The sequence below is a fragment of the Rattus rattus genome, chromosome 1 (assembly GCF_011064425.1).
Source record: "Rattus rattus isolate New Zealand chromosome 1, Rrattus_CSIRO_v1, whole genome shotgun sequence".
Lineage (NCBI taxonomy): Eukaryota > Metazoa > Chordata > Mammalia > Rodentia > Muridae > Rattus > Rattus rattus.
This window is the reverse complement of record NC_046154.1, coordinates 215,240,752-215,260,770: the sequence shown is the minus strand read 5'-3', so window position 1 is coordinate 215,260,770 and position 20,019 is coordinate 215,240,752. Positions and strand designations below refer to the sequence as shown.

The 20,019-nt window shown below is 43.8% G+C and overlaps 1 protein-coding gene across 1 annotated transcript; it reads right to left on the bottom strand.

The window, feature by feature from the left end:
• Positions 1–2,026: 2,026 nt before the first annotated feature.
• On the bottom strand, positions 2,027–17,117 carry LOC116910970 (zinc finger protein 431-like). Its single transcript, XM_032914690.1, has 4 exons — positions 17,007–17,117; positions 4,467–4,593; positions 4,205–4,265; positions 2,027–3,659 (listed from the first exon to the last, which is right to left on the bottom strand). The coding sequence occupies exons 1-4, from the start codon at positions 17,007–17,009 to the stop codon at positions 2,132–2,134; spliced, it is 1,719 nt and encodes a 572-aa protein (XP_032770581.1). The 5' UTR covers positions 17,010–17,117; the 3' UTR covers positions 2,027–2,131.
• Between the last annotated feature and the right edge of the window lie 2,902 nt (positions 17,118–20,019).

Here is a 20,019-nt window from a genome sequence, read left to right as displayed (position 1 = left end):
ACCATTTCATTGTGGGTGGTCTCAGGAAATACAGGAATATTATACTGAGTTCCCAAATGTTGTAAAAGAGCCATTCACCATAAGTATATGGGTATGTCAGCTACATAAGGTCTTAACATTCCTATTTGACCTGCTGGTCCCACACATTTAACCCATCTCACACTTCATTTTTAATAACTTCCCAATTCCCAGAAACTCTGTGTAAACTTTTAGAAGTGGCCACTCTGAATTCCAAGACCTTTGTGAAATAATAGTTACCCTGCCCCTGTACCCACCAAGCCTTCTATTTCAATACCATTTACCTGCTATTTTAATTTTGACCTCTCATCATAAACCACTGTTCACCAGAGCATATAGTTTCCAGTACTCCCAACCCCTCCTGTTCTTTCTACTGCAGCAGTTTTGGCTTTGATGTAGGAAAACAGAAGCAGCTGAGCGATCCTATCACCTGCATTACAATGCATCTCATTTTTTACATAGGCCATAATGTCAATTTCCTCTTTGAATTCTTCATCTATAATTCCTGGATACACAATGAATCTTTGGAAAGTCATTCTACTCCTTTCCAAAATCACTCCTACTGTCCTAGCAGGTAAAGGACCATAAACCCTATAGATAATTTGTAACCTTGAATTTTGGGGGATAGAATAAAATGTTTATATATGGCCAAGTCTAGAGCACCACTATTTGCAGTAGCATGCATTAGATTCGCAATATTAATTGAGGATGTTCTGCCTGATTGTAATTTCATGGCTTACTAGAGACACACACCTTGTACTTTTGGGCTGCAAGACCTAGGACCAGGTATCCAAAGCCATTTCTCAGTGCTAAGAAAATTGCCTTAGTTACCTCTGCTGGACTAACACTCAGTGGTCCAATGTCAACCCTGTCACATTGCCTGCACACATCTGGACGCCTAGGCTGTTTTTCTGGTTTATATTAACAAAAACCCATTACCCTTAGAGATGCTTTGACCCTGAACAAATGTTTTCTGAACAAAGTACAGTATTTCTCATAACTAATGCACCAGACATTTTGAGATCTGAGACCTTTTTAGCAGCTTGATCACACTGTCTTTGCAAATGACAAAATTTCCCACAACAGAATCACCAGGCCTTTTGATGCTGGAGACCACTAGCTTCATATACAATGGTACACACTAGAAACAGTAGTACACATAGGAAGCAGAGAGGAAAACAAACTCCCATAAGTACTGTGGGTCTCCCAGGTGATGAACTCAGGTCATCAGGCTTAATTGCAGCTACCTTCACCCACTGAGGAAATTCTCTGGACTAATTTGTGGTTCTGATAAAGTGTTAAGAACAAGTATTTGGGGCTGGAGCGATGGCTCAGTGGTTAAGAGCACTGACTGCTCTTCCAGAGGTCCTGAGTTCAAATCCCAGCAACCACATGGTGGCTCACAGCCATCTGTGATCAGATGACCTATTCTGGTTTATCTAAAGACAGCTACAGTGTATAATAAATAAATAAAAATTAAAAAAAAAAAAAAAAAAAAAAGAACAAGTATTTGTTCCTCAGAATAAAATAAGATAATCCATAAAAGTGGATGGCAGTATAAATATCATTTTCTCTTGAAAGTATGTTTTATTATTCAAGTTTTTCTGTGTTCTTCTACACTTGGGTGACAATTTGTTTACAATCTGAAAAGGATTTTAAGGATAAAATGTTTCTATTAATCTTACATAAGCACCAGTGAGATGACTCAGTAGGAAAAATATGCCTGTTGTACAAGCCCTTACTGCATGTATTAGATTCATGGTGTTGCTCTCCATAGGAATTCTTTCATGCCTTTAAAGAAGACTCTAAGATATAGAGGCATTATCCCATTGATTTCATCATAGGGTTTCTCTCCAGTGTGAGTTCTGTGATGAACTGAAGATTACACTGATGTGACAAAGCTTTACTGCATCAGTTACATTCGTGGGGATTCTCTAGTATGACCTATTCTGTGATTATGAAGACTATTCCAATATGCAGTCTTTACCACACTGAGTACATTCATACAGTTTCTCTCCACTGTGATTTCTTTTGTGTATTTGAAGATAACTGTGACTTGTAAAGGATTTTCTACATTGACTACACTCAGAAATTCTTTCCAGTGTGGTTTCTTTCATATATTTGAAGATGGCAGGAGAGATGTAAACGCTTTAGCACACTGATTACATTCATTAGGTTTCTCAATAGTATGATGTTTTTCATGATTTCGAAGACTACTACGACTTGCAAAGGCTTTACCACACTGATTACACTCATAAGGTTTCTCTCCACTATGACTTCTTTCATGTTTCTGGAGAAGACTGCGACGTGTGAAGGCTTTGCCACACTGATTACATTCATAAGGTTTCTCTCCAGTATGAGTTCTTTCATGCATTTGAAGACTACTACGACATACAAAGGCCTTACTGCACTGATTACACGCATAAGGTTTCTCTCCAGTGTGACTTCTTTCATGTATTTGAAGAAGACTCTGACGTGCAAAGGCTTTACCGCACTGATTACATACATAAGGTTTCTCTCCAGTATGAGTTCTTTCATGTATTTGAAGACTACTGCGAAGTAGAAAAGCTTTTCCACATTGATTACACTCATAAGGTTTCTCTCCAGCATGAATCCTTTCATGTATATGAAGGTGACTGCGACGTGCAAAGGCTTTACCACACTGAGTACATACATAAGGTTTCTCTCCAGTATGACATCTCGCATGGATATAAAGATTACTGCAAAATGCAAAGGCTTTACCACATAGAGTGCATTCATACGGTTTTTCAAGAGTATGATGTTCCTCATGATTTCGAAGACTACTACGACTTGCAAAGGCTTTACCACACTGATTACATCCATAGGGTTTCTCTCCCGTATGAATTATTTCATGTCGGTGAAGATCACTATTATATGCAAAAGCTTTACCACACTGATTACACTCATAAGGTTTCTCTCCAGTGTGCACTCTTTTATGTATTTGAAGATGACTGCGACCTATAAAGGCTTTACCGCATTGATTACATTTATAAGGTTTCTCTCCAGTGTGAGTTCTTTCATGTATTTGAAGATGACTGCGAGTTGCAAAGGCTTTACCACATTCATCACAATCATAAGGTTTCTCTCCCGTATGAGTTCTTTTGTGTATTTGAAGATGACTGCGACATGCAAAGGCTTTACCACATTCATTGCAATCATAGGGTTTCTCTCCTGTATGACTTCTCTTGTGTATTTGAAGATTGCTGCTACGTGCAAATGCTTTACCACACTCATTGCAATCATATGGTTTCTCTCCTGTATGAGTTCTTTTGTGTATTTGAAGATGACTTCGAGTTGAAAAGGCTTTACCACATTCATTACAGTCATAGGGTTTCTCTCCTGTATGAGTTCTTTCATGTATTTGAAGAGAACTGCGACTCGGAAAGGCTTTACTGCATTGACTACACTCATAAGGTTTTTCTCTAGTATGGTTTTGTTCATGTTTTCGAAGACTACGGAAATTTGCAAAAGCTTTACTGCATTGATTACATCCATATGGTTTCTCTTCAGTTTGGATTCTATCATATATTTGAAGAAAATTGTTACAAGCAAAGATATATTGGTTCTTTCCATATCCCCTATGCTCACAAGGCTTGTATCCACAATGACAGATGTTATACCTATTAAAGAAGAAATAACAAACAAAAGGTTTTCACACTGCAGTCACTCAATTTAAGTTCTTGTTCCCCATAGATGTGTGCTAAGGTTTCTCCACAACGGCAACCTTCTTGCCTCCTATAAACTGTTCCTCTCACTAAACTTTGGAAAGCCACTAGAAGTATATAAGTAACACTAGCTTTACTATGAACTGTTTGCTTATAAAGTCATAGACATACAGTAATCCCCTAACCCATGTGCATGCTTTTTATGATACTTGAATGAGATGAAACTAAATAGATTGACAATTCTATAACATGGTTCTCTCAGAGTTATGTCTAAATAGTGTCATTTGTTAAACATTGTTTCCTTATCCTGTTTCTAAGAAGAATACCTTATAAATACAGCTCAGCTACCTGAAATTCAAGTACATGGTTTTATGGGAATTTATTAATCATCAAAATACATAATGCTGTACTCATTTACACTGTTGCTTTTCTTTAAAACTTAAAGGTAAATTAAATTTTCTTCAGTGATGCAATTATATCAGCTTGCACATGAAATTTACCTTCTATGTCTTCTATACCTCTGACAGTATTCTTCAACATTGTGATCTTCCAATTTGTAACCTAAAATATAGTACCAGAAAATTTATGATATATTATTGGATAGTATGCAAAATTTAAGTTTGTATCTTTGGTAAACCTGAGAATCATGTCTGATTATTCATACATTCTTCCTCTGTCACAATAGAAAACACAGAAGTGCACCAATAACCAAGAAATACTTGTCCCCTTGTTTAGAAAGTGAAGGAAAACTAATATTCTTACCAATAACAGTGAGGTTCCAGTAGGTTTCCAACATCACATCTCTATAGAGACTCTTCTGGGAAGGATCCAGCAAAGCCCACTCTTCATGACTGAAGTTCACATGCACATCCTCATAGGTCACTGCATCCTAAAATATCCCACACATGCACATAATAGAAATGGTGAGACTCACTGCATTGTAAATGTACGTTTCGCTGAGAATATTTACATAGTTCTGGGTGCTCTGCACAGTTATTGCCTATCACAGAATTTCAAATGCATTCAGCAAGTTGTTACAAGTAAACAGAAAATGAGGATCACACCTCTCATTTTCAGGATCACGGAACTCCATACGGCATTGCAGAAGAAATGACCACTAACTGACAATACAGAGAGACACTCAAACTGATCAACAGAATATACTTTAGCAAAATTGTATCAAAATTACTAACTTCAATAAAAGATGAAGAAGATGGATGTGGTGATACACACCTTTAACCCCAGACCTCAGGAGGCAAAGAGGAGTGAATCTAATTTCTAGGCCACCTTAGTCTAAGTAGTGATTTCCATGACAACCTCTGCTACTTCATGAGACCCTCAAAACAAACAGCAACAAAAAGAACAAGATAGAAAGCACTCAGGGGCTCAATCAAAATTCCTGCAAAGAGTTAAAATTCACTTCAGCTCAATAGTAGTCTTCATAAAACTTAGTGGCCCAGTTTAAATCATAAGGGGAACATGACATTCCTACAAAGAAAGCATTTTTAGTAAGGGACTAGAGATCAGGAGTTTTCAAAAATATTGCCAAGTAAATATTGATCCAAAATCAAAACCAAAAACCATAAGTTAGAAAGATGGGTCAGCAGTTAAGAGCACATGCTGCTTTTGCAGAGAACCTGACTTGAATCCTAACACTCGCTTGGAGGTTCCCAGCCATTCTTAACTCCAGATCAAGAGAATCCAATGCTCTCCTCTCACTTCAGGGAACATCAGCACACAAGTGGTTCACATCTATATACATGTATATATGAACATATGTATATGATATATACATACATATATAAAAAGACTCATGAACATTTATTAAAGATCAAAGATATACACAAAGGTAGCAAGACTGTTGAACTGCAATGCGACCATTCTGCAGTCTCAGTATTAATGCCATGCATGCGCGCCATCCTGCTGATAAACAGCACCCTCTGCCGCAGTTCCAAAGTGAAGATGTGAGTCAAGTCTAGCACAAGAGCAACTGCTCGTCAGGTATAAAACCTAATCCATCAACCAAAATATAAAATAACAATATAAGGCTAGAAAATCCGCTTATTGAGGAGAAGCAGCTGCTTCTGTTTTATACTGCACTTTCCAGGGATGGGGTGTGTAATGGTGGAGATGGTGTGGGTGCATGAGAAGGAAGCATGGGGCTCAGTTTGAACCAACAGAAGACGTAAAAGAAGACGAACTGTGGCGAGGGAATAAGCACTGAAAGCCTTCCCCAGAGACTAACTTCCTTCAGAAAGGATCCTCCTCCTAAAGGTTCCGTAAGCACTCCAGTGAGAGCCACAGCCATGAGGCAAATGCTCACATACACCATCCTACCTGGACGAGTTTTCATTCAACCCACCACATTTCAACACAGGCCATGACATGCTCCTGTGCAGAGCCCATCCCAGTCATCCCATTATGCAAAACATTTTAGTTTCACTTCAAAGATCCCCATATTACAGAATAGTCCCAACATTGTTGCAATGTCCAAAGATGTTTCCGACACTCTAGGCAAGATCTTGACTGTGATATCTTATAAAATCAAACAACAAATTATGGTTTCCCAATGCACAATGGCACAGAATACACACTTTCCAACGAAGTAAAAAGGAAGGAAGGAAGGGAGGGAGGAAGGGAGGGAGGGAGGGAGGGAGGGAGGGAGGGGGAGGGAGGGAGGGAGGGGGGGAGGGAGGAAGGGGGGGAGGGGGAAGGGAGGGAGGGAGGAAGGGAGGAAGGAAGGGAGGGAGGGGGGAGGGGGGAAGGGAGGGAGGGAGGGAGGGAGGGAGGGAGGGAGGGAGGGGGAAAGAAGGGGGGGAGGGAGGGAGGGAGGAAGGAAGGGGGGGAGGGAGGGAGGAAGGGAGGGAGGGAGGAAGGAAGGAAGGAAGGGAGGGAGGAGGAGGGAGGGAAGGAAGGGAGGAAGGGAGGGAGGAAGGGAGGAAGGAAGGAGGGAAGGGAGGAAGGGAGGGAGGGAGGGGGGGGGGGGGGGGGAAGGGGGGGGGAGGAAGGAAGGGAGGGAGGGAGGGAGGAAGGGAGGGGGAAGGGAGGGAGGAAGGAGGAAGGGAGGAAGGGAGGAAGGAAGGGGAGGAAGGAAGGGAGGGGAGGGAGGGAGGAAGGAAGGGAGGAAGGAAGGGAGGAAGGAAGGAAGGAAGGGAGGGGGAAGGAAGGGAGGGAAGGGAGGGAGGGAGGGAGGGAGGGAGGGAGGGAGGACGGACTGGGCCAAGGGAAGATTTGGCAAAATCTTGCATCTCTGTGTCTCAGTTTCAAAGAGTTTAATTGGCTCTTTTTCTCTGCAACTTCTCTTCTTCACCATGGTTTCATAGAAAGGGTAAATGCCATGTGATTTATAGGATATTGCAACCACATGGCATAAACCAAATGGTCAACACTCATAAATTTCCTGGTATCACTCCATTACACTAAGGAGATGTCAGACTTCCATGCTGTGTGTTTGCTTTATTTTTACACATTGAATTACCTAATGTATATACTAGCTTCCAAGTGGGAAATTCTATTAGCCATGAACCTCCAACAAACACCTAGCTATCCAGTTATCAAAGGAAGCTGTGAATGATCTACACTGCTTAGACTTAGAAGACTCATGAGTTTGCATCAGCCTAGAGAGCCAACCTTGGTCAGCACACACCCCAGGGGAACCAAACTAGGCTGCAGGTGCTAATGAACCACTGCCAGTGAGCAGCTAGGGCAGCTGGAGGCTGCAGATACAGGTGAGGCTGGGTCTCATGCCTCACCTCACACTCCCACCCCCACTGGTAATCTCCATGCCTGTTTTTCCCTAAGACATTCTTATGTTTATACTAGTATATCCTAGGAACCTGCGGTTTTATATTCATTTCTTAGTTGGTCTGACATAAACAAGGTATGGAAAAAGAACATTCCAATATTGTTTCCGTCTAAACTATTTAAGATGTTTTTGTGTATTCTGCACCTTATAGCCCTTAAACTGTGAGTACCTAATCCCAGATTGCAATTGGAGGGGTAAGGGAGAAGAGGATTTGTTTTACTCACATTTTCATAGAACAGTTTATGATGGTTTGTATATGCTTGGCCCAGGGAGAAGCACTATTAAAAGGTGTGACCCTGTTAGAGTAGGTGTGTCACTGTAGGTGTGAGCTGGAGGTCAGTATTCTGTTAGTATGCTTCAGATGAAAATGTAGAACTCTCAGCTCCTCCTGCACCAAGCCTGCCTGAATGCTTCCACGTTCCTGCCTTGATGTGGTATTTTGGTGAAGAATGTGACTACTTTTTGCCCTTGTCTGAAGAGTCTGCCTGAGGTGAAAGTGAAGAGACTCGAACTGACAAAGTAAGTCTCAGAAATGCCCATCATAGACTTTGTTCTCTGGTTAAATTGCATGAAGAGGATTTTAAACAAGTGTAGCAAGTTTAGAAAGGAAAAATAAAAAATATATGGTTCAAGAATTAAAGGCGTACCAGGAAGTGAAATGGAGCCTAATCCTGTGCTCTAGGAGATAGCAGGTGAGCAGAGTGGGGCTTTGGGGCAAGATCCTACCCAGCTAAGTTTAGATCCAGGCATGGTGGTACAACCTTTAATCCCAGGAGATAAAGCCAAGCAGATATCTGAGTCCAAGGCTCGCCTGGGACAGTGCAGGGTCTAAGTGAAGAAAAACTTAAATCCTGGCTTGGTGCCCCACACCTTTAATCCCAGTGCTTAGGAGACAGGCCTACAGATTTCTGAGTTCAAAATCAATCTACAGAGCAAGTTCCAGGACAGCCAAACTTAGGCCGTGAAGGTGTTGGAAAACAGAAAGCTGGTGATAAACAAGGGAGCCATGTTCCAGCCCCAGCAAGCAGCAGAGCTCACAGTTTTGGCCATATGGCTCTGGCTTCTAGTGAAAACTAGAAGGGACTATTGGGACAATTGATGCTGGCTAGCTGGAGCTAAGAAACTAGTGGTGATTAAGAAAAGCTCACTGAGGAAATCTTCTGGGAAGTGTTTTCTGAGAGCACAAAGAAGCTGTGTTCCAGAGACAGCCAAGGTTGTACCTCATGCTGCAGCTGTACTTGCCCAGGGTCACCCAGGTGGTACTAGTTTTGAAGGCGTGAAGGGGTCATGAAGAGCAGTGGAGGCTTGGTACTGTGAGAGGCCATGAAAGGCCATTGGTGAAGGTGCAGCCTCAGTTGCAGTTGATGGCCCACGACTGAAGGAGCATGCAAAGGATTTGAGACTTGGCATCATGAAGCCAGCCTATGAGAGGCTGCAGTGGAAGACCCCAGCATATTGGAAATGCCAGTACCATGGGATGACCATCAAGAATAGCGGCAGCAGTGGAATGGATCAACCTGAGCTTAGAGTGCTACAGAGGGCAGAGTTAGAGAAGTGATGCCAGCCCTTTAGAGGAGCCCAGAAGATCATGTGTGGATCCCAGACATTGGAACAAGAAACTATAAGGTTGAAGTTGTCTTGGAGTCCCCAAGATAAACGTTTGAGATGCCAGAGCCATGGGCGGTCTGCTGAGGAAAGCTGCTAAGAGGGAGTGGAACCAGCCCAGGAAAAAGAAGTTTGTTGCAGTCAACAAAGATGAAAAAGGAGTTGGAGATTAGAAAACTACTTTGACATCAGACATGGAGATGCAGAGTTTGGAGTTTGCCCAGCTGGTTTCCTGTCTTGCCTTAGGAATTACAGTTGAGTGATTCGATAAATCTTAGAAGAAACTTTGAACTCTGGACATTTAACTTGTTGAGACTGCTATAGACTATGAAGATTGTGGAATTTGGACTAAATGTACTTTTTATTATGATATGGCTTGGTATGGCCCCCTAGACACGTGTGTTTGGACAAGCCTATGGGACCAAGGAGTAGAATGTGATGGTTTGTATATGCTTGGCAGGGAGTGGCATTATTACGAGGTGTGATCTTGTTTGAATAGATGTGTCACTGTAGGTATGGGCTTTAGACCCTCATTCTAGCTGCCCGGAAGTGAGTATTCTGTTAGCAACCTTCAGATGAAGATGTAGCTCCTCCTGCACCATGCCTGCCTGGATGCTGCCATGTTCCCGCTTTGATGATAATGGACTGAACCTCTGAACCTGTAAGCCAGCCCCAATTTAATGTTATGTTTGTAAGAGTTGCCTTGGTCATGGTATCTGTTCACAGCAGTACAACCCTAACTAAGACACAGTTCATCATCAAAAAGTTAGAGCAGAAATCCAAGCCGGGCAAGAATCTGGAGGCAGAAGCTGAGGCAGAGGCTATAGAAGGTTGCTGCTTTCTGGGTGGTTCCCCAAGGCTTGCTCAGTCTGCCTTTGTACAGAACACAGGACCAACAACCCATTGGTGACACAACCCACATTGGGCTGGACCCTTCCCCATCAATCACTAATTAAGAAACTGCCCCATAGCCACTTTTTATTCTTTGTGAATTTCACATCATGCACCCCGATATCACTCACCTACCTGCCCCTGTCTCAGCCCTCTGCCCCTTTAACTCCCTCCACCCCAGAAAAAAATCTTGTTACGAAGCTGTTATATAGCACAGTGTGTCACACAGTATAAGCGTCTGTCCACAGGTTAGTGGCCAATGCTCATTGCAATGAGTCATTGATCTGGTTGGAGTCCTCTGGCTTCTGCTACCTCACCAGAATTCCCCTCAGATATCCTGCTGTTCTGTGTCATGGAAATCCTGGAACTTTAGATCTGCAAGTGAAGCCTATTTATGTGCCCCAGCAGTTCACAGATGAAGTAGATGTTGGACTGACTTAACTTATAGCCCTGGAATATGGACCTGAGTGATAGCTAAGTTGGTCACACTACCAGTTCACCTACACCCATGCCACCAGGGCCAGGCAAGGCATAGGCCGCAGTGCTGCAGCCACTGAGGGGCAAGGCCAGCTTGCCTGTCTGATGGGTGGCAACAGTTGAGGAAGGGGTAGGGCATCTCTCCCTTCAATCAACAAGGAGGAGCAGGGCCAGCTCTCCCGTGCTCATGCACCTGTGGTCAGCTTGCCCATGACCCCACCGCCTGGGCCAGGTATACTGCATGCCTGGTCAAGGTGCAGGACTGACTGTCCCATGTGCTACAGCTGGGGCAGGGCCAGCTCTGCCAAGTGCTGAAGCCAGTGTGGAGTAGAGCCAGCTCTGCACAGCCCTCAAGATATCAACATGGTTCCAAGCCACGGCACAGACCAGGGACGTCTGCCTGGCTTTTGGCAGTAATACAGGCCACGGACATCTACATGGATCCCTGCTGCTACGAGCCCTCTGACCCAGCCATGGCCTGCACAGGCCAGGACCTCACCATGGCCTCCAATGACATCATACTCTACTCACAGAAGGCTGCTCTTTTTCACCTTCTCATCCCCTTGAGCCACTGTGAGACCAGAAAGCTGTACAACCTGGGGAGTCGGTCTGGAGCAAGAGTGAGGTTGTGATGTGTGCAAACCCTGAAATCTTGTCCTGAGCCCACCAGGGGGAGGACTGTTTGTTCCCTCCGCCCTGTGAGTCTGCATGTTCTAGTGCACAGAGACTCTACAACCCCAACCTCTGCCACCCTTGAGGTAGCCAGGTAGCCTGGTGGCCAAAGCACAGGTTTAGCTTCCTCTCTCCCTTTGAGGACACGTCCAGCAAGCACCTGGAATTCCTCTTCAGGCTAGGAGTGTTCCCAGCACCTTAGCTCCAGCCAATGATGTACACTCACCCTGAAAACTACCCACCTCCCCAGGGCCATACAGCCCTCGTTACGACCAATAAGGGAGAGCTGCTTCACTGAGACTCTCTCCACAGCTTTCCCCCCCTGCACTCAAGCTGGCACGACCCTGCAAATACACTCCTGCTGCATAAGCACCATTCCTGTCACCCCAGGCATCTGTATGACAGGGCCTAGATACCTGAGAGTGGAAGCGGAACCAGGCAATAAAGCCTAGGTCACCTGATCTGGACAAGCTACTCTTTAAAAGGCACCTGCACCTCGACTTTCTACAGCAGGAATTCAGTGGCTAGTGGCTAGTCACAGAACCACTGTGCCCATGAGAACTGGACTCAGCAGGTAGCAAGGTCCTCTTCTCTTGAAACTGCAGTGGGAGGAAGTTTTGTCTGTCTGTTTCAAATGTATAATGTATGTGGCCACTACATGTTTGTTTCTGATTAGTCTTAAATGTATGAGTAAGAACTGGAGAGATGGCTCGGCCGTTAAGAGCACTGGCTGTTTGTTCTTCCAGAGGTCCTGAGTTGAATTCCCAGCAGCCACATGGCAGCTCACAATTGGCTATGGCACCTGTTCCAGGGGATCTGACACCCACTATATAGACATATATGCAGTCAAATCACCAATGTACATAAAATTAAATGAATGAGTATACAATGTTCTACATGTCTTTCTTGCTTATAGATTATTGACTTATAAAGTACCAGGTATGGTTAAAAATCTGTAACATCTGTGTCAAAAAGTTAACTTAAAACTCATAACTCAGGATTGGAGCCATTCTGGGCAGCAACATATGGCATGAGCTAACCAAAAAAAAAAAAAACATGTCTCCAAAGATACTTTTAAATTGATTTTTATAATTTCTATCCTGTCTTTAAAAACCAAGGGTGTGTGTGTGTGTGTGCAAATGAAAGTACTAAAACTGCACCTCCATACATTCATGTACAAAAAAAAAATCTTTCTGGAAACCAAATTTTATAAAATAAAAGTTACACCCATTTGGAATTGATTTTGGAAACACTGAAATGTTTACACTGTTAAATCCTGGTTTTGCCTTCTAAAAATGATTGTGCTCTATGACTTCACTCTTCAAACAGGTACTTTTCCAATACTGCAAAACACACAATTGAGAAAATTTAAACTTCTTTAAAGAACGTTTAGGAATTTTACAAAAAAATTAAAAGCTGAACAGTTTAAAAACAGCAAATGTTTGAATTTATAAGACTATGGGATAATAGGGGTTGGGGATTTAGCTCAGTGGTAGAGCGCTTGCCTAGGAAGCGCAAGGCCCTGGGTTTGGTCCCCAGCTCCGAAAAAAAAAACCAAAAAAAAAAAAAAAAGACTATGGGATAATTTAAGGTTCATCAGATACTTTATTGTAATGACCTTATCAATATATGATCTTGATGGATAGATAAATAAGACTAATAAATACCAAAGCTAAACACCAGACCAGAAAACTCCTGATATGAGGCAACAGAGCAATGACCTTAGGTGGTCTGATAAAGAAAACAGTTTCTCGACCTTTGAGACTCTAAAGACCTTTCTGCATGGGTCCCCTAGGGTTGCCAGACTGTCATATGCTAATTTTAAGGTTGTGGTCACAAAAAGAAGAATTATGTTAAAGAGTTCCAGGATTAAAACACCAAGAATCACTGGCTTGAAAATATGTCTCTCCTTACCTAACATCTATTCAGACGACTTAAAGATACATGTCTAACCTCAACTCAGAAAAAGCTTCTAGAAGACTGAGTTGTAGTCAGACCTGTAAGGCATTTTTTTTAATTAGTGATTAATGGGGAGGGCCCAGACACTGGGAGTAGAGTACATCCCTGGGTTGGTGCTCCTGGGTTCTATAAGAAGCAGGCTGAGCAAACCACAGGAAAGCAAGCCAGTAAGCAGCACCTTCCTTGACCTCTGCACCAGCTCCTGCCTCCAGGTTCTTTCCCTGTTTGAGTTCCCGTCCTTCAATACTGAACAGTGCTGTGGAAGTGTAAGCCAAATGAACATTTTCTCCCCAAATTGATCTTTGGTCATGATGTTTCATCACAGCAACAGAAAAACTAAGACACCTACATGACACATTGTTCTAAAAATAAATGAATGAATAACCACTTAAGGAAAATTGAATTTAGTGCATAATAACTAATATAATAATATATACTAATTATATATTATATTATATTATATTATATGTTATATATACTATTATATATCAATATATACTAATAATGTAACATAATATTGGAGAACAGAAGAAAATAGAGATTAGAGCACTGATCAATGTTCAAAAATGAAATTGTAAAAGTGACCCTGCAGTGGTCTGAATGAGAATGACCCCACAGGTCCCCGTGTTTGATGGCTTGGTCATCAGGGAGTGACACTGCTTGAGAAGGATAAGGAGGTGTGGCCTTCTTGGAGGAAGTGTGGCCATAGAGGAAGTATGTGACTAGGGGCATGCTGGGTTTCAATACTAAGTCAGGAAGGCGTGGCACCCCTTGACAGAGAATTGGAAGGGTGGTGTTGTACTTTGAGGTTTCAAGGGCCCAAGCCAGGCCCATTGGCTTTCTCTCTTCCTGCTCCCTACAAATCTAGATGTAGAATTCTCAGCTAACACGCCTGCCTACATGCTACCATGCTCTTGACCATGATGACAAAAGAATAAATCTCTGAACTATAAGCAATCCCCAATTAAATGCTTTCCTTTATGAGAATTGCCATGGTCTCGACAGAACAATAAAACACTGGCTAAATGTATTAGTTAAGGTTTCCATTGCTGTGAAGAGATGCCAAGACAGCAGCAATTCTTACAAAAGAAAACATTCAATTGGGGCTGAAACTTAGTCCACTGTCACCATGGCAAGAAGCACAGCAACGTCCAGGCAGACATGGAGCTGGAGAAGATCCTGAGGGTTATAAGCCTTGATCTACAGGCAGCAGAAGAGGGGGGCTGGGGGTTGGGGATTTAGCTCAGTGGTAGAGCGCTTGCCCAGGAAGCGCAAGGCCCTGGGTTCGGTTCCCAGCTCCGAAAAAAAAAAAAAAAAAAAAAAAAAAAAAAAAAGAGGGGGGCTGTGTCACAGTGGTCACACTTGAGCATATAGAAGAAGCCAAAGGCCACCTCCACAGTGACACACTTCCTTCAACAAGACCACACCTACTCCAACAAGGCACATCTCCTAATAGTGCCACTCGCTATAAGACAAGCATTCAAACACATGAGTCCATGGGAGCAATAGCTATTCAACCACCACACTAAGTCACATACTGAAACTTGGCTTTTAAAAGAGATTAAAAATAAAAAAAAGAGGGATTGGGGATTTAGCTCAATGGTAGAGCGCTTGCCTAGCAAGCGCAAGGCCCTGGGTTCAGTCCTCAGCTCAAAAAAAAAAAAATTTTTTTAATTTAAAAAAAAAAAAGGGGTTGGGGATTTAGCCAGTGGTAGAGCGCTTGCCTAGGAAGCGCAAGGCCCTGGGTTCGGTCCCCAGCTCCCAAAAAAAAAAAACAAAAAAAAAAAAACCAAAAAAAAAAAAAAAAACAAAAAAAAAAAAAAGAACAGCTAGGTATTTCGACTTTAAAATAGAGTGAGTTCTTTCCCGGTAGAGAAAATGTCATTACTAAGTGACTATCTGACCTGGCCATGCTTGAGGAGAAGGATACAGATGTGTAAATGTTAACTGCTGAGCTCTGTAAGTGGCCACACAATCCGCAGCCCAACCCCGTGTGTCTCAGTCCTCCTGCCAGAGAGAAATGAGCCAACGACATTTGCCTTTACCCAAATGAAGGGGTTGCTCGACTGGAATGTCACTGGCCCAAGATAATCTCTCAAAATTGGACCTACCTACCTATTTGGTTTGGCTTCGTTCATATGGTATGAATTAATGCATGCTGGGAGAGTACATAGAAAGTCACCTGACACATCAGAACCGTCTTTATAACAAAGCCCCTAGCAGCTCACTGCATTAAACTTAAACAACCTGCAATTCAGCTGTTCCCTAGCCTGCTTCCCCTGCACTGTACACACAGTAAACTTGTCCTTCTATTCTGGTCTGAAGTGAGAAGCCACACTCCACACACAAATCCTTTTCCTGTTACTGATATGCACATGCCACTATGTGAGTCACATAGATGCTTTTTAGAACTGTGTGATGTTACAAACCTTTAAACCAAGAGTTGAGGGTGTTGACTCAGAAAGGGAGCGAGGCCTCCGTAACCGCACAGTGGGATGAAGGCAAACTGAGTCAACATGGGAGACCTTGTCATAATTATATGTTTTGAAAGCCCTGCCTGGACTGTCCCATTGGGGCTCTTTTTTACAAAGAATGTCAGCTGTCAACAAAGACCCCAGACCCCAAAATAAGACAAGTGTTAATAGAAACCTTGGCGTAGAGAAATGCAAACACTGAATACTTAAAGATATTAGACCATTAAAGGAAAGGGCAGCACTCCTGTACAAGTGGGTAAGTGATACAACTGATGTTGTTCTAACACGTATCATGCTAATGTCATTGGTTCCTTGCACTAACATGGTGGCACAAAATTATCCACAGATCCTGCTGCAGAGCATCTGATGTCCTCTTCAGTGAGCACCAAACCCCCAACTGAAGGATAAGACATTGGAAGCAAACCACTCATTGCTAAACTTACACAACCTGTAATTCAGCTGCTCCACAGCCTGTTTCATGCACATGAAAGAAATTTCGTACATTAAAGATACAGACCCTCTTAACACTTATATGACACTGTGGATAAATACAGAAATGCATAGAAATAGGACAAATTTCTGTAGCCAAAACTGAAACTTTGTCATAAAAAGAATCACCTAACTCAAAAGAGAGGAATTCCAGGATTGTAGACAAGAAGTCTCAGCATTATTTCAGTACACATCTGAGCTATAGATTCCACAAACATCCAACAAATACCCTAACGATTTCTGCAAAGAACAGAAAACCGACGACAAAAGGTCATCATGAACGAAAACATGAGCAACACAAGACTGAACAGACAGCACAGTGACACCATCTGACTTCAAAACTCCCTTACACCTGCAATAAAGACTGTGCTGTTGAGAAAGAATAAAGAGATCAGCAGAACATGAGAGAGCACTCAGAACAAAATCATAATTAATATTGGGTCAACCTTGACAGGGGAACACAGTGAGGCTGGCCTTCCTGACACAAGGGACTGGACCCCCGCGGCATCTACATGCGACTGTGTTAATAAGGCAGACTTTACACCTGCGCAGAGTTAACTGCAGACGGATCCTACACCTCAATGTCAAGGGCCAGGGGAAGAACTTCTAGAAGACACCAGAGAAACTAGAGCTCTGCCAGTTGGCCAACTTGTATTCCCTGACAATAAAGCCTCGCCTGTGCGCACACTGCCGGATGACGTGAACAGTTTCCAAGTAACGCCCCAGGCTGTGCGCAGGTGCACAGGTCAAGTGACCTGTGTCAGGGAGAGGTCCCGCTTCCACCTGGGAGGTGCAAGGACCCCAGTAACCTCAGGTGAACAAACGGAGTCACACCGGGCGCCGCATCTCACCGCCAGTTCCCGCACCCCGGGTCAACCCCACACGGGCTCCCGCGGATCCTCCCCGCGTGGGGACGACGGCCCCACTCACCATAGCGCGGATCCCCAGCTCGCCCTGCTCTCCTCACAGCTCCTAGCAGCCGGACTCACCACGGAACCCGGAACCACCAAAGCTTCTCTCAGAAACACAGCGGAGCGTGCAGCATGGTGGACCGGAAGTATCCGCCCCCATTCTAACTGGCATCCGTCTCCAAGCCCTGAGTGGCTAGTGAGACCTGAGTGACAGGAGCAGAGCTACACAGCTTTGTGGTTCACAGCCCAACTGTCCTCCTAGCACGACCGGCAGAGATTAACTGTAGAACTTGCGCTCGCACTGCAAAGTCGTCGCTGCACTATTTCTGCACACAGTAGGCACTTCTTCGGGTAGGCATAGGGTGTTTAGTACACACAGATGGTTACTCTGTGCACTGTGTGATCCTCCTGCTCACAAATGAAACGACGCCCAGCCCATTCAGGTCAAATTTAAGCCACCGAACTGATATTCACCAGGCATCAGCAATTCCAATAAGGCACACTTAGGATTGCTCGCATCTCTCTCAGCTGTACACTGTTGGCCAAATACTAACTTTTCCAGCCTTCTGTGGTGGCAATGGCCTTTTCCTGCCACCTTTTGGGAGGTGGAGGCAGAGCATCAAAAGTTTCTGGTCTGAAACCAGAAACACAATTATGGTCTCCAAAGGGAAGATTCCAGGGTGATGACCTAGGATGAAAAAATGAAGAGTTTGTCATCCCCCAGCTTGCTGGTGCACACTTTTAATCCCAGCACTCCGGAGGCCAAGGCAGGTGGATCTCTGTGAATCTGAGGCCAGACTGGTCTACAGGACCAGTTCCAGGACAGCCAGAGTTACACAGAGAAACCCTGTCTCGAACAAAAAAGAAAAAGGAAGAAAGAAAAAAGAAAAGTGTTGTGGTCACAAGGCGGGCAAATAATAAGGAAAGGGCTACTGAAGTCAGAAATAAACCAAAAGCAACTTTGTTCACCACCAGAAGATGCTTCTAGCCTATTAAGGTCAGGCTCAGAGCAGACGATGACGACCTTGGAAGGGCTCCTTTTGGAGCATAAGCACACAAACAAATGTCACCTCCTGCCCCATTCCTGCCCTCACCAAGTGTCCCACACTGGTCATGCCCCCTCCCAACTCAGTGAGCTTGTATTCTTGGGTGGGTAGAAGTTGTGATGTAGGTGGTTTATCCAAAGTCATAAAATACCAGATGGAGAGTAATGGTGTCTTAGTTAGGGTTTCCATTGCTGTGAAGAAACACCATGACCAAAGGAAATTTTATAAGGAACCACATTTGCTTAGTGCTGGCTTGCAGTTTCAGACGTTCAATCCATTCTCTTCATGGCAGCGTCCAGGCAGACATCTTGATCTGAGGGCAGTCAGAAGGATCTGGGTCACACTGGCCAAACTTAAGCATGTGTTTGATATCTCAGAGCCCTGCCTTCACAGTGGCACACTTCTTCAACAAGGCTATGCCTCCAACAAGGCCTAACAGTGCCACTTCCCATGGGTCAAGCATATTCAAAGATTTATTTATTTATTATATATAAGTACACTGTAGCTGTCTTCAGATACACCAGAAGAGGGCATCGGATCTCTTTACAGATGGTTGTGAGCCACCATGTGGTTGCTGGGAATTGAACTCATGACCTCTGGAAGAGCAGTCGGGTGCTCTTAACCGCTGAGCCATCTCTCCAGCCCCGGTCAAGCATATTCAAACTACCACATTCCACCTCCTGACCCCCATAGGCATTGTTCAAACACTTGACTCTCGGCAGCCATAAGTAGATATAGCATAAAGCAAATTATATTTAGTCCAACTTTGAAAGTCCCAGAGTCTAAGTCTCAACTGTGGTAAAAGCTCGAAGTCTCTTCTGTAATTCATCCAATCACATAACTGTAATCCCCTGTCAAATCAAAATCAAAAGGCAGCGGGGGTAGGGGATTTAGCGCAGTGGTAAGGCGCTTGCCTAGAAAGCGAAAGGCCCTGGGTTCGGTCCCCAGCTCCAAAAAAAAAAAAAAAAAAAAAAAAAAAAAAAAGAACCAAAAAAAAAAAAATCAAAAGGCAGATCACATACGTCCAAGATTATCATTCCACATCACGAGATTATCATTCCAAAAGGTCATAGAGAGGAAATACTGGGCCAAAGCAAGACCAAAACCCACCTGAGCAAACTCTTAACTCTGCATCTCCCTCTCTAACGTAAAAGCACTCTTCATATCTCCAGCTCCCTTTCATCATTGCTGCCTGCGACAATTCTTTCTCTTGGGCTGGTTCCACTCCCTGTTAGCAGATTTCCTCAACAGGTATACTGTTGTTGTAAAAATATAAAAATAAAAAAGGTATGGGTTGTCTTTTACCTCGCTAGGTCCACACTTCGGTGCCCCAAGATATTGTAGAATTAGGATGAATACTAAAAGGAGAAATAGGGGTCTAGCTACCCAGAAAGAAGAAGTGGGGCCTGTGAGAACCTGAACTTTTCACCCCCCTAGCTATACAATGGTTCCCGAAACAGCCTTGCATGAGAAGTTTCCTGGAATAGCCATAATGACCCATAGCCTCCGGCCACAATGTTCTAATGGCCATGTAGAATGTCACAACCCATAATCACAATGTCACAATGCCCTGGGTGTGTTTGTCTAGTGTTACACATGACTAGCATATGATCTAGCTGTGTGAGCTGTTTATGGTTTTGGAATTTCCTCCTCCCTCTCTCTTGCTCCCCCTGGATTGTGGTTTTTTTCCTTTAAAAACTCTGTGAAAAGTCAGGTCGGGGTCGAACTCCTCTACTCCCTGTGTGGTGTATGAGTCTCGACCCCAGCATGCTGGCCTGAGCTCTCGTTTCATCTTGCTTGCAATAAAACTTCCTCGTGTGATTACAGCAAGTCCGGTCTCTGTGTCCTACTGGGTGCGCGTCTTTCCCGAGACTTGAGTGGGGGGCTCCCTTCGGGGGTCTTTCATTTTGGGGGCTCGTCCGGGATCAGCGCGACCACCCAGGGGTCCTAGACCCACTTGGAGGTAAGATTCTCTGTTTTGTCTCA